Consider the following 13,773-nt stretch of genomic DNA (forward strand, 5'->3'; position numbering starts at 1 on the left):
TGGGTGCTAATGGAAGAAAGTAGATTTATTCATACACGATAAGTGCTGGCAACTCTTCCCCACTTCGGTCCACCATTTATTTTCATGGCACTGTGATGCTTGCATACATTGTCTACTGTAGAAACCGCTTACTGAAGATCAAAGGAGGAAGCCTGGTGAGCTAGTTTGGCCCAAGGAGTAGTGTAGAACATAAAATGAAAGACTACAGTAGGTCGGTATTAGGGAAGGTAAGACGATGCTCGGTTTGTCTGTGTGAACAAAGTCAAGAACCATCATCGATAAACCTCTTAAGAACTTGTGGCTCCATGTCAGTGTTTTATGTACATTTCACTGTCTTGTATACGAAATCCGAAGGTTTAATAGATCACAAGTGTGTAAAGACAAAAGTGGGATTTAATAAAATGCAACAAAAACGATCATCTTCTGCAAAGCTTGCATTGGCTTTGGGTGTCTGATCACATAATTTACAAATATTAAAGTGTATGTAAACCCCAACAATGAGCTTCTCCTATTTCATGCTCCCTTTTGGTCTGTTAAATATTCCATTGGAAGCATTTTCTTATATACGAAGTGCACAAAAACTGTTGATCTGTCCGGTTCCTTGTACACCTAGGGCCAGATTCAGAAAGCATTTACATCGGCGTATCTCAAGATACGCCGCTGTAATTTCAAATGTGCGCCGTCGCATCTTTGCGCCGATTCACAAAGCGAGATACGTCCAAAAACATGGCTTCAGCCGTCCGATATATAACTTGCCGGCGTATCGTGGGCGCATAGTTACGCTGGTCGCATTCGGCGTTACCATTATAAATATGCAAATGACCTAGATACGCCGATTCACAAACGTACTTGCGCCCGGCGTATTAATATACGCTGTTTATGTAAGGCGTACGACCGGCGTAACTTTACCCCTCATAAAGCAGGGGTAAGTCAATGTCAAGGTATAAACGTCGGAACGACCGTCGAAATTTACGTTGTTTATGTAAGTCGTACATGAATAGGGCTGTGCGTAAGTTACGTTTACGTCGTAGGCAGTGTTCGACGTATCTTAGGCATTCTAGCCGACGTGATTTTGAGCATGCGCACTGGGATACGTCCATGGACGGCGCATGCGCCATTCGTTCGGCCCCTCATTTACATGGGGTCACAGCTCATTGTAATACAACACGCCCACTGCCTTGATAATTTGAATTAGGCAGGCTTACGCCAGCCCATTTACGCTACGCCGCCGTAACTTGGGGCACAAGTTCTTTCTGAATACAGTACTCGCCTATCTAAGTTACGGCGGCGTAGCGTATATGAGATGCGCTACGCCCGCCGAAAGTTACGTCATTCTTTCTGAATCTGGCCCCTAGTTCTTATCTTGGACTACAGAATGAGTAGCCTTTATGTTGTGGAGATCAGAGAGTGGTTGAGTAGTTTAGTAAAAGGCATCTGGCAGATCAACAGGTATTTTTCTGTACTTGCAGGGCCTTTAAGGGATAAAACGTGGGGAATTGCGCATGTACTGCAGAGATGTACTTTGATATGCTTGTTAAATCTCACAAATGTCATCGATGTGTCTTGGCTCTCAGGTTAACGTCGTTAGGAAGATGTTTTACTGGATTTGTGTTGCTAAAGTCATATATAGAGAGTTTTGATGGGACTTGTAGAAACTGGGGAAGAACTTCTCCAAAAAAGTGGAAGACTGTTCCATAGGGACCAGTCAGGTTTGTTGGCCACCAAGACTAATTATCCACTTTTTTGTTGAACCCCCCCCCCCCCCCCCCCCCCCCGGCTTATTAGAGGGCGATAATTCCTTGGTTCTTCTGTCTCCACCAGTAGCAAGAGCGGTTCTGCATTGCACTTATGTTCTTACCCCCATAACGTTCTCTCTAACATTCCCACTAACCTTTTTCTCCGTGCTGCCAAGTTTGAGGCTGCGTGGCCCCCAGTGCAGGAGCCCAGCTTACTAGATCTGGATTTTGACCCTCTCAAACCGGACTCCAGTTCGACTGCTGCTAAACCTCAGGTGTGTTCGAGTTTTTCCATGCTTGTGGGGGCTTTAAATTGGGTGATCACTATGTTTTACTTATCAGTGAATAGTTCATGGTGGAACTGGTTCATGGTTTCCAGGGGCTAGCCTTCAAAATTTCTGTAATTGAAGAAAAAGATTGAGCGCACACCATGGAAGGAAGAAATTCTGTAGAATGGTTATTCTACAGAAGTTCTTCCTTTTACTGTAGCGCCAGTCTTGGGGGGGGGGGGGGGGGGGGTAATAGCCCGGGAGGCAAATCAGTCTAGTGCCCCCATTAAGCGACCACACTACTGTCGGTATAATGATACTGGCAGGGCCACCATCGGGGGGGGGGCAGCCCATACACATGGAGGAGGCTAGGGAGTCAGGCCCCAACCAATGAGTTATTGTGTGGGCGGGTGGCGTTCTGCCACTAGGGGGCGGGGCTTTGCATTGCTTCTAGTTTTGACTGTCCTATCATAACAGTGGACCTCCCACCTGAGTTCTCAGAGAGAGACAGATTCCATGTCGGGAGGCTAAAAACTGTCAAACAGTCAGCTGACGGGCTCCAAAGCAAGACAGGAAGTCAGAGTAAATCCCTGCAAATTAGGGGACTCTACTGCTCCCCCAAGGCCCTCAGAACTAGTGTCCCCAATGGAAAATGTCAGGGCAGGTCTTAAATGGGGGTGTGGCCTTGACAGGAAAGGGTGGGAAGCTGTGGGTCGAATTTAAATTGGGGGGGGGGGGGGGTGCACGAGTTTCGTCAGGCCTAGGACAGCACAAAACCAAAATTCACCACTGGTGTTAACCAGTTGTAAATCTTTTAATCCCTATTTGTCAGCACTTAAAGTGGAAGTCAACCCTCCTGTCGTTTTTAGCCAAGGAAGATCAGTTTGATCTTCAACTGCCATGATGCTGCACATGTGATCAGTTATGACACCAGCCCATTGGATGGTTTGACAGTTTGGTTGAAAGCACAACCAATGGAAGTGTTACATTTCCCGACACGTGCTGTTTTTTAAACTGTAAAATGGATTTACTTCAGCTTCAAGTTAAAGCAGCCTTTTTCAACCAGGGTGCCTTGAGGTTTCTTCAGGGGTGCCTTTAAAAAATACCTAACAATTGATCAAAAATGATATACAATCCAGCAGTTGGATCAAGTGATCACATGATGATTTGGCAAAGCTACTTTGGACTCTCATCATTTGGTCTGGCGCTTTTGTTATGTTTTCTGAGCGCAGTAAAACCTGTCAGTTTCTAGCCCTTCCCTACCCAAAAATGTTTTGGCTTTCGATGCACTTTTTATTTATTTTTTCCCTATTAAACAGTTCACTTTTACCTAATAACTACCTGTGCAGGTGAGGGGTGCCTAGATATAGAAATAAACTGTGCAGCTTTGACCAAAGTTAGATAATGCCATTTATATAGGTGTAGGCCATCTTTGTACCTCCAGAAGCCTGGCTGAAAAACTCCCAGAGGTGGCATCATATCCCATTCTGTCTTGTTGTTATATTGTTGCTAAAACACAATTAAAACTTAAAATGCAATCCGAAAAAATGTCCCCGTCCAAATTGTATAACAATGTCTTGCTTGTTCTTTTTCGTCCTTGCTGCGATTAGTCGCTACCTTGGGATATGTGGGAGGTAAGGAAACTAACTCACTAACCTACCCGTGTTGTGTCTTGCCGATTTACTGCACATTATGACCAGAACAGTTGTTGGATCTGACCAATGTTCATCCTGTATAGCATATCTGACTCCATCTTGTCTCCCTCACTGCAGCCTGTTGTCTCATACATTTGTCTTTAAAGTGCAACTTCACTTTTTCAATCGACATGAACTATTTTTTAATTTAATCTGGATTTATATTATACTTATTTCTTCAGTTACTTTCTGGTTTCTAGCCTAAGCAAATGATGTCATACATCCCAGGAGTCTTGAGGAGGAGGGGGTTTTCTCAGCTATGCACACCCTCCTGCCCGCATGCCTGCGGAGTCATCTGCCCTTACTCAAGATGGCCGCAGCCAGCAATGCTAGGGGAAGGGGGGGTGTTTTCCAAAGTGATTTCTCAGCAACATGGGGGCATGGATGGATGAGGGAGTTGGCTTTAAATAATAAAAATTCATTTAATAGCATTTTCATTTTGTGGTGCTTAGATGCAGTGCAGTTCTGCTTTAATCACTATGGCTAGTCCTAAGGGGAAGTAGAATTTTAGAGTGTAAACATGCTATCTGCCTGGCTGTTTCTGGCTTCAATACAATCTCAGACACTGAGGCCGCGTACACACGATCGATCAAAACCGATGAAAACGGACTGAAGGACCGTTTTCATCGGTCCAAACCAATCGTGTGTGTGGGCCCCATCGGTCAGTTATCCTTCCGTCAAAAAAAATGAGAACTTGCTTTAAAATTGAACCGATGGACGCCTAATGGATAGGTCAAAATCGATTGTTGGTATGCAAAAGCATCGGTCAAAAAGCCGCGCATGCTCAGAATCAATTTGACGCATGCGTGGAAGCATTGAACTCGCGTGATAGAGAAAGTCGGTGTCGTCTACGTCACTGCGTTCTCTGTCCGCACGGATTTCGGTTTGATGGTGTGTACAGCCATCAGACCGAAATCTCCCAGCCGACATGTCCGATGAAAACGGTCCGGTTGACCGTTTTCATCGGACTGTCCGCTCGTCTGTACGGGGCCTCAAAGTTCGTTTAGTAGACAACACAGTAGCAGAGTCTGGAATGTGGAACTAGGGTATAGCATCTCAGAGGGGCAAATGGTAGCTCCTACAACCTCCAAATTATAATGTCAATTAATATAAAACGGTGTACAGTAATGTAGGATTGGACATATTGGGGTTGCTTTGATTAGTTGCAGAAACCCTGTCCAATAAATCTAATGAGGGAGTAAAGCTAGGGACCATCAGACTGGAGAGAAAATGTCTAGATCAGGTCTTCAAACTGTGGCCTATGGGCTAAAACTGCCCTTTGCTCGCCTGTATGCGGTCTTTGGGGCAGTGTTCCTCACACTGATACAAGAAACTATTCCTTCCACTAAATACCAATGATGTGGCACTGTTCCTCCCAATGGCGGGGCGCCGTGTTCCTCCCAATGGCAGCAGGGGGGGGGGCGTTCCTCCAATGGCGGGGGGGGCCGTGTTCCTCCCAATGCCGGGGGGGGGGGGGGGGCGTGTGTTCCTCCCAAAAGCGGGTGGGGGCGTTCCTCCCAATGGTGGGGGGGGGGCGTTCCTCCTCCCACTGACCACTAAGCCTGAGACATTGTTTCATCCACTGACACTAGGGTATTTTATACTGTCACTGGCCACAGTCTAGCCCTCCTAAAGTCTGATGGACAGTAAACTGGCCCTTTGTTTAGAAAGTTTGGAGACCCCTGGCCTAGATGATGCTTAAAGCCCATCATTTCCTGGCTGGAGGTCATTATCGGACCTGCTATAACAAATAATGCACATTTTGAGAACCTCACGGTAAGCAATTGGAGTACAGGAAAGGAGCAACTGTGCAAGACTGAAGGGAAGGCTGGAGTTCAGCTTTAATCCTCTTTTCTTTGTAAAAGAGTGGAGTTGGGTTGTAGTCGGTTTGCCAGGTTTGCTGCCATATATCATTTTGGGGGACATTTCTCTTCACTTGTGGTCACTTGGGACAAGGATTGAATGGGACACGTATAGCAATGTTGAGCCATCAACTTTATTATATGGTGATCACTGATCAGCCTTTCTAAGGGGCTTTCTGGAAGTTTTACTGGTCAGAACATTTGTTGATTTTAGCATTAAGACTCCCCATTCATAGTCCTCCAAAATGTGCATTCCTCATCTCTTGATGGCTTTATAGGAATTGTAGTTACTGGATTATGTTTTTGTAATGGATTTATCTGGAATGTCGCACGTGCATCTAGTCAAATTCCTTGAGTGCAATTGAGAAAAAGCCCTTTCAATGATTTAAACAAGCCATGGAACCCTAGGATACCTCTAGAAGGTTGCGAGGAGTTCTTGAGCTGCGGCTGATTGCGCTCCCATCTGATGTGTCTGTACAGTTCTGGGGCAGACACCGCGGCATGACACCAATGAGATTTTTAGCTGTCTGTAAGGGTGACATTCTTCCTACTGACCAGCAACGTAAGAAGCATTCTTCCTACTGACCAGCAATGTAAGGGTGACCACCTTCCTACTGACCAGCAATGTAAGGGTGACCACCTTCCTACTGACCAGCAATGTAAGGGTGTCCACCAGGCTGGTGCTCAAATTTTTTGGGGGGTGCAAACGAAAAAAAAAAATTGCAGCGCCACTGTGCCATGCCATCAAACGCAGCCACTGTGCCATCAATTGTCTCCACTGTGCCATGCCATCAAATGCAGTCACTGCAATGCATGAATGTATGTTATTTGCGAGAGCCAGAGGGGGCGGCGCTGCAGCGCCCTCTATAGACGGACCGCCATCACTGCAGTATAAGTAAAACGAAATTTTAGGGAAAATAAAAAATCTTAAAGGGCCTGTTTTTTTTTTGGACTACAGAAATTCCGACCGTGTGTATGCCCATCAGAGTTTTTCCATCGCATATTCCGATGAATTCCATCAGAGTTTAGATAGAGAACAGGTTCTCTTTGACTCCGATGGAATTCCAATGCGAATTTGGTCGGACAAAGGTCCTATCGTGTGTACGGGGCTTTAAACTTCTAAAATAAAAAGTTAGGAGAGCTGTTCTGTTGACATGGATCTGTGTAATTAGATTACGTTGATTAATCACAGCTCCCTAAATTAGCACGGTTCAGAACCTTTACTCAACATGTATCTCACATAATTATCTTTTCACCCAACCAAATTAAATAACGTGCTCTGCCAGACAGATCTTCGCAGTGGTTTGGCTGCAATCCCAGAAAGACGTGAGGGATGGAGGGGGTGTTGGATGACCTCAGACGAGACCTAATTAAACATGATTGAGTTAGCATTGTCTAACGGAACACCTGTATGGATGTGATAGACGCCATGTCGGGTTCAGACAACCTCAAAACTATTGATGCTAATGAATTTTGTTGATCTAGACTAGAGAAAGGGTCTACAAACTTTTTTTTTTTTGAAAAATTATTTTTATTGAAATATTCAAGACATACAAACACAGAAAAGGGAGAGTACCATGGCACAATACCAGGTCTCTCATGACCAACATGGTCGTAACATTGACAACTCACCTAACATAGGTAATTGCCTATTAAATATACCACCCAACCACCACCCCCTCCCTCCCTTAACCCCAAAACTCAGTCCACCACCACTTCGGCAATAGTACCAGCAAAAAGAGTCAGGTACTTGAAATTGTTGATCCAAGTAAGTATTGGCAGGTATATAACACACAACCCAGTAGCTAACCACAATCCCCAGCAGGCATCCCACCCCCACCAAGGGAATGGTCAAAGGTCTACAAACTTTTTAAACAAAGGGCCAGTTTACTGTCCTTTCAGGCTTTGGGGGGAGTGGACTGTGGCCAGTGTGAGTAGATAATGTCCCGGCTTCATTGGAAGTAAACCCTGTCCCATCATTGGTTTTCACAGGAGGAATAGTGCCTCATGGTTGTTATCAATGGGAGGAATAGTAAACCATGGTTGTTGTAACGAAACGCCCCCCCCCCCACTCCGCTTGAGTGCTTTCGTCATATACCCCTACCTCCCAGTCTGGATCTAGATATCAGATATTCCAACTGCTAAAAAGCACAAAACGAGATGATACTTGTTTGTCTGAACATGGACTGTTTATTAGAACCAAAATACAAGTCTTATATACAGTTAAAGGAGTTGTTAAGAAAAAAAAAATGTCACCTTTAATGCAATCTATGCATTAAAGTGAAAAAACATCTGATGATGCCGCCCCCCACCGAGCCCCCGTTTTACTTACCTGACCCCTTGAACGTCCCGCGCTCGGTCCCGAGATCCTCTTCGCCTTTCAGCCAGGCTGCTGATTGGCTAGAGCGGATGGATTGAGAGCAGCGCAGCCACTGGCTGGCGCTGCTGTCTATCACATCCAGTGACGCGGCGCGCCGAGGGGCGGGGCTCAGTGATCGCCGCTCGCTGTATAACGGGAGCGCGCCCGCAAGGACTCATCACCATGCGAGCTCTCTCGCATGACTGGTGAGTTCTTGCGGGGAGGGCCAGAAACAGCTGCCGAGGGACCCCAGAAGATGTGGATCGGGGCCACTCTGTGCAAAATGAACTTCATAGTGTATAACAACATGTCTGTTATTTTAAAGATTTTTTTTTTTTATATAGGAACCCTTTAAAGCGGAAGTTCCGCCCTCCTGCTCATATTACTCTAACAATATACTTTTAACCAGAAACATAAAATTAACATGAGCTAATTAACTAATCCCTTAAAGCAGACGATGTGACTCCATGCCCGTCAGGATTTCACTACAGGTCAGACTTGTTGTCACCGAGCTTCACACAGTAGATGATACATTATCATAAGTATAAAGACAGGACACCACCTCACAATAGCAGGAGCTCCAGTAGGAGTCAGCCCGTCTCCTACATTGCACAGAGGCCAATGTGATCAGCTCTCTCAACTAACATGTTGAGTTCAGAATCAAACAAACCAAGAATAGTCTTTTACATATATCCTGGGAGATATTGTGGATAAATATTACTGTCCCATTTTAAGTAATCCAAGATATATTTTCTCAGTCACCCTGTGCCAAGATGGCACAGGGTGACTTAGACATAGGAGGTGCATGGGGAGCTGAAACAAAGGTTTCCCAACCTTTCGAAGGGATTCTGGGTTCCACACGCCCTCCCGTCACAGTTGGTATCAATGGGAGGAATAGTGACCCATGGTTGGTATCAATGGGAGGAATGGTGACCCATGGTTGGTATCAATGGGAGGAATGGTGACCCATGGTTGGTATCAATGGGAGGAATAGTGACCCATGGTTGGTATCAATGGGAGGAATAGTGCCCCATGGTTGGTATCAATAGAAGGAATAGTTCCCCATGGTTGGCATCAATATGAGGAATAGTGCCCCATCGATGGAGTCCGTGGGAGGAATAGTGTCCCATTAATGGTGTCAGTGGTAGGAATGGTGCCTCATCATGGAGGAATAGTGTCCCATAGAGGCAAAAAAGCCCGCAGTTTAGAGACGACAGATCTAAAGGTGCGAAGACAGGCAGGCTTTTCTACTCCAGGGCCTGGATTCACAAAGGACTTACGACGGCGTATATCCACGTACGCTGTCGTAAGTCCGACTGTGCGCCGTCGTATCTTTGCGACTGATTCATAGAATCAGATACGCCTCACTGTTGCCAAGATACGAGCGGCGTAAGTCTCTTACGCCGTCGTATCTTGGGTGCATATTTACGCTGGCCGCTAGGGGCGCTTCCGTATATTTCCGCGTTCAATATGCTAATGAGGTAGATACGTTGATTCAGAAACGTACTTGCGCCTGTCGGATTTAGCTACGCAGTTTACATAAGGCGTTGGTCCGGCGTAACTTTACCCCTCATAAAGCAGGGGTAAGTCATGTTGGGTATGGACGTCGGAACAGCGTCGTATTTTACGTCGTTTGCGTAAGTCGTACGTGAATGGGGATGGGCGTAGGTTACGTTCACGTCGACTAAGCATTGAGCCGGCGTAACTTAGGGAAAAAATTTGACGTGATACTGAGCATGCGCACGCATGCGCTGTTCGTTAGGCGCGTCATTTACGCAGGGGGCACGATTTATTTCCATACAACACGCCCCCTACCAGCCTACTTTAAATTACGCGGGCTTACGCCAGCCCATTTACGCTGCCGTAACTTAAGGCGCAAGTTCTTTGTGAATACGGTACTCGCCTCTCTAAGTTACGGCGGCGTAGCGTATATGAGATGCGCTATGCCAGCAGAAACTTAGGCCGTTCTTTCTGAATCCGGGCCCAGATGTGCATATTTTCCAAAGAAGAAAAAATTGTAAGACCCCCTTTTTTTGTTTTGATGCTCCCGCAATGGATCCAGCCGATTTTCAAATGAAAAGTTCAATTGGGCTTAAAAATGTGATTTGCATCCCTAAATGAATTATTTTGCACCTTAGGTCATTGGATTATTTTATTCCTTGTGCCAAAATTAACTACCAAGTTGCAAAAAAGGTTTGAGAAAGGTCTGTGCTGGGAGGATGGAGTGCAGGGCACATGCTGTACTGCAGTGTTTCTCAACTCCAGTCCTCAAGGCGCCCCAACAAGTCATGTTTTCAGGATTTCCATCATTTTGCACAGGTGATTTAATCAGTTTCACTGCCTTAGTAATTACAACAGCTGAGGGAAATCCTGAAAACATGAACTGTTGGGAGTGCCTTGAGGACTGGAGTTGAGAAACACTGCTGTACTGTACTGTCTTTTCACCTGTTTCATGTAATCTTGTGTCTCTCCTTACCCCTCACCCTGGTCATACCCATCACTTTCCCTTCTGCCATACTCCCTCCTTTTGTCTCCCTGGCTGCCAGCCGGAGTCGTCTGTTCCTGGCGGCATGGACCAGGGCCCCAGCGATGCCGCCACTGACTCCACTTTTGCCGTAGAGTGGCCAAGTGAGCCCGACGCCACTGACTCCACTTTTGCCGTAGAGTGGCCAAGTGAGCCCGAGCCCACCGAGGCCGCCCAAGTAAGTAACTCTCTGGCTGACTTGGCATCTTGGGCACCAACAAGTCACCATTGCAACTTGTCCCTCTGCCCAGGTTTTGCAGCATTACCCGGCATTCCTTACTAGGACCAGCTGGGTGATGTAGTTCTCAGCAGATGTTCTGTAAATTGCCCAAGTAGTAGCAAAGCGGTGGTGAGTAATAGAAAAAGCCGACTTCATTACAAGGAATATGTAAAAAGTTAAAGTGGTATTCAACTTAAAAGCTAATTTTTATTATATTGCCCCGTACCAATTCTTGGATGTGATGGCTGCATTCGTTTTTTTTTTTTTTTTCTCTTTTTTTCTATTATTATTTGGGCATCCAGCCACCGAGTCTGTTGTTTTTCAAAAGCACAGCTCTACAGAAGCATGTATCAACTTGCATGAATGAGGCAAACCATTTACCAATGGGAGGAGCTTACTATGACCACTTGTTTGTTAATGTAAAACCTTGATCAAAAAAGGAAAAAAATCAGCTGTAACTGAACATTAAGGGGTAGATTCAGATAGAAGTTACGCTGGCGTATCTATTGATACGCCGCATAACTTCTAGAATGCTCCGGCGTATCTTTTTTCTGTATTCAGAAAACAAGATACGCCGGAATTTGGCTAAGATCCGACTGGCGTAAGTCTCTTACGCCGTCGTATCTTCGTTGCATATTTACGCTGGCCGCTAGGTGGCGCTTCCGTCGATTTACGCAAAGGAATATGCAAATTGGGTAGATACGCCGATTCAGAAACGTACGTCCGCCCGTCGTTTACGTTAGGCTTTTTCCGGCGTAAAGTTACCCCTGCTATATGAGGCGTATCCTATGTTAAGTATGGACGTCGGGCCAGCGTCAAATTTTCCGTCGATTACGTCGTTTGCGTAAGTCGTTCGCGAATACGGCTGTGCGTAATTTACGTTCACGTCGAAAGCATTGGCGATTTGCGGCGTAATTTCGAGCATGCGCACTGGGATTCTTTCACGGACGGCGCATGCGCCGTTCGTAAAAAAACGTCAAATACGTGGGGTCACAATTATTTTTAATAATATTTAAAATTTATATTTTTAATAATATTTAAATAAAACATGCCCATAAATAAAACACGCCCATATTTAAATAAAACACGCCCACATTATCCGCATTTGAATTAGGCGGGCTTACGCCGGACCACATGCGCTACACCTCCGTAACTTAGGGCGCAAGTTCTTTATGAATACGGAACCTGCGCCCTAAGTCTGAGATGCGTTACGCCTGCCTAAAGATAGGCAGATCTTTCTGAATCTAGCCCAACGTGTGAGGTGGAGTTTGGCTTCAATTCGTCATGCCGCATACACACGATCATTTTCCAACTTCATCATTAAAAACAACGTTGCCCACACACCATCGTTTTTAAAAAAATGATGAACAAAGCGCGGTGACGTACAACACGTACGACGGCACTCTAAAGGGGAAGTTCCATTCGCCTTGGGGCTGCTTTAGCTGATTCCTTGTTAGTAAAAGACGATTTGCGCTTTTCTGTCTGTTACAGCGTGATGAATGTGCTTACTCCATTATGAACGCTAGTTTTACCAGAACGAGCGCTCCCGTCTCATAACTCGCTTCTGAGCATGCGCGGGTTTAAAACGTCGTTTTAGCCCACACACGATCATTTTTTAAAACATGAAAAACTATATAGTTTAAAACTACGCTAAAAAAATGCAGCATGTTCGAATTTTTTTTTTTTGTCGTTTTTCAGAAGCCGAAAAATTATGTGTAGCCCACACACGATCATTTTAAATGACGTTTTTGAAAAACAACGTTTTTTCATGCCGAAAAATGATCGTGTGTATGCTGCATTAGTGTATTTACAACTGCTAGTACATCTAACACTCCCCCCCCTCCCCCCAAAATGACAACGCTGCTGTCCAAATCTGGCCCCTGTTCTTGTTCATCCAGAGTGGGGAGCACTCTAATAGCCCCTCTGTGTGTTACTGGCCAGATCATCAGGTGAAAACAGAGAAGAAAGACTAAAAAAAAAAAAACGAATACAGCCACCATGTTTAATGATTGGTAAGCTGCAAAATATATATATTTTTTTTTTAAATTTATTTTGGGTTTAACATCGCTTTTAACTATTGCACTAATACAGGCCATGCAGGGGATGTTATTTTTGAACAATTATATGTAGGATCTATAATACTCCCGTTAAAATCACTGATTATATAATCAAACCTTAAAACAAATAATATATAAATCACTTTAGGAACACAAAATAAATTAAATAGAAAAACTTCTTAACAGGGCCATATTAATGTATTATATAAAATGACGTAAAATGTAATTGTAATGATCTAAAACTATAAAAAATAAGATTTGTAAAAACTATGTAAAATATTCATGTTCAGCATCCCTGATCTTTTTAGCAGAAATTATTTTAAACTGGTGCAGCAAAAAAAAAGGAAAAATAATCGTCTGCTTTGGAAATTAATAAAAAAATATATAATTTATTGTGTGTGTATGTATATGTGTGTGTGTATATGTGTATATATATATATATATATATATTACATATACACACTTATAATTATATATACTCGGCACCACCATAGTAGTGGCATGGTGTTCCACTGTTTGGATCTACTAAATGCCTATCTTAGTAGAAGCTGATTTTCATGATGACCTTTATATCTGTATAAACATTTTACAGATTTATATTGAATGGGAAGTTTCTCTGAATGGTGACTTGTGGTTTTACGGTTACCATATTTTAGAAATATATAAGTCTTTACAATCATTAAAATCATTAAAATTGTACTGTTAGAAACAACTGAGATAATTTCCTCCTGGCACCACTTGTCATACCCAGAATCCTGTCTTCTCTCCATCTCTGTGCCAAGTGTCTCATTCATTGCAAAAGTTTTTTTTGTTTTTTTTTTACATTTTTGGAGAATGAATACACTTAAAAATGTTATGTATATATATGTGTGTGTGTGTGTGTGTGTGTGTGTGTGTGTGTGTGTGTGTGTGTGTGTGTGTGTGTATATATGTATGTGTATATATATTATATATATATATATATATATATATATATATATATATATATATAATATATATATATAATTTATTATGGTGTGTATGTACAGTATCTCGGAAAAGTAAGTACACCC

At 43.9% G+C, this 13,773-nt stretch overlaps 1 protein-coding gene across 8 annotated transcripts in view; it reads left to right on the forward strand.

Annotated features, from left to right (window-relative positions):
* Positions 1-13,773, forward strand: part of BIN1 (bridging integrator 1) — a 177,038-nt gene that overhangs the window by 148,801 nt on the left and 14,464 nt on the right. For 5 of the 8 annotated variants that reach the window (XM_040358225.1, XM_040358226.1, XM_040358228.1 and 2 more), the window contains 3 exons: positions 1,913-2,011; positions 3,616-3,639; positions 10,467-10,622. The exons of 2 other annotated variants lie outside the window; for them this stretch is intronic. In XM_040358225.1, the coding sequence (XP_040214159.1) occupies positions 1,913-2,011; positions 3,616-3,639; positions 10,467-10,622 (279 nt within the window). The remainder of the gene's footprint in view (positions 1-1,912; positions 2,012-3,615; positions 3,640-10,466; positions 10,623-13,773) is intronic. One more of the 8 variants, XM_040358230.1, reaches the window with a different exon arrangement.

The sequence above is a fragment of the Rana temporaria genome, chromosome 6 (assembly GCF_905171775.1).
Source record: "Rana temporaria chromosome 6, aRanTem1.1, whole genome shotgun sequence".
Classification (NCBI taxonomy): domain Eukaryota; kingdom Metazoa; phylum Chordata; class Amphibia; order Anura; family Ranidae; genus Rana; species Rana temporaria.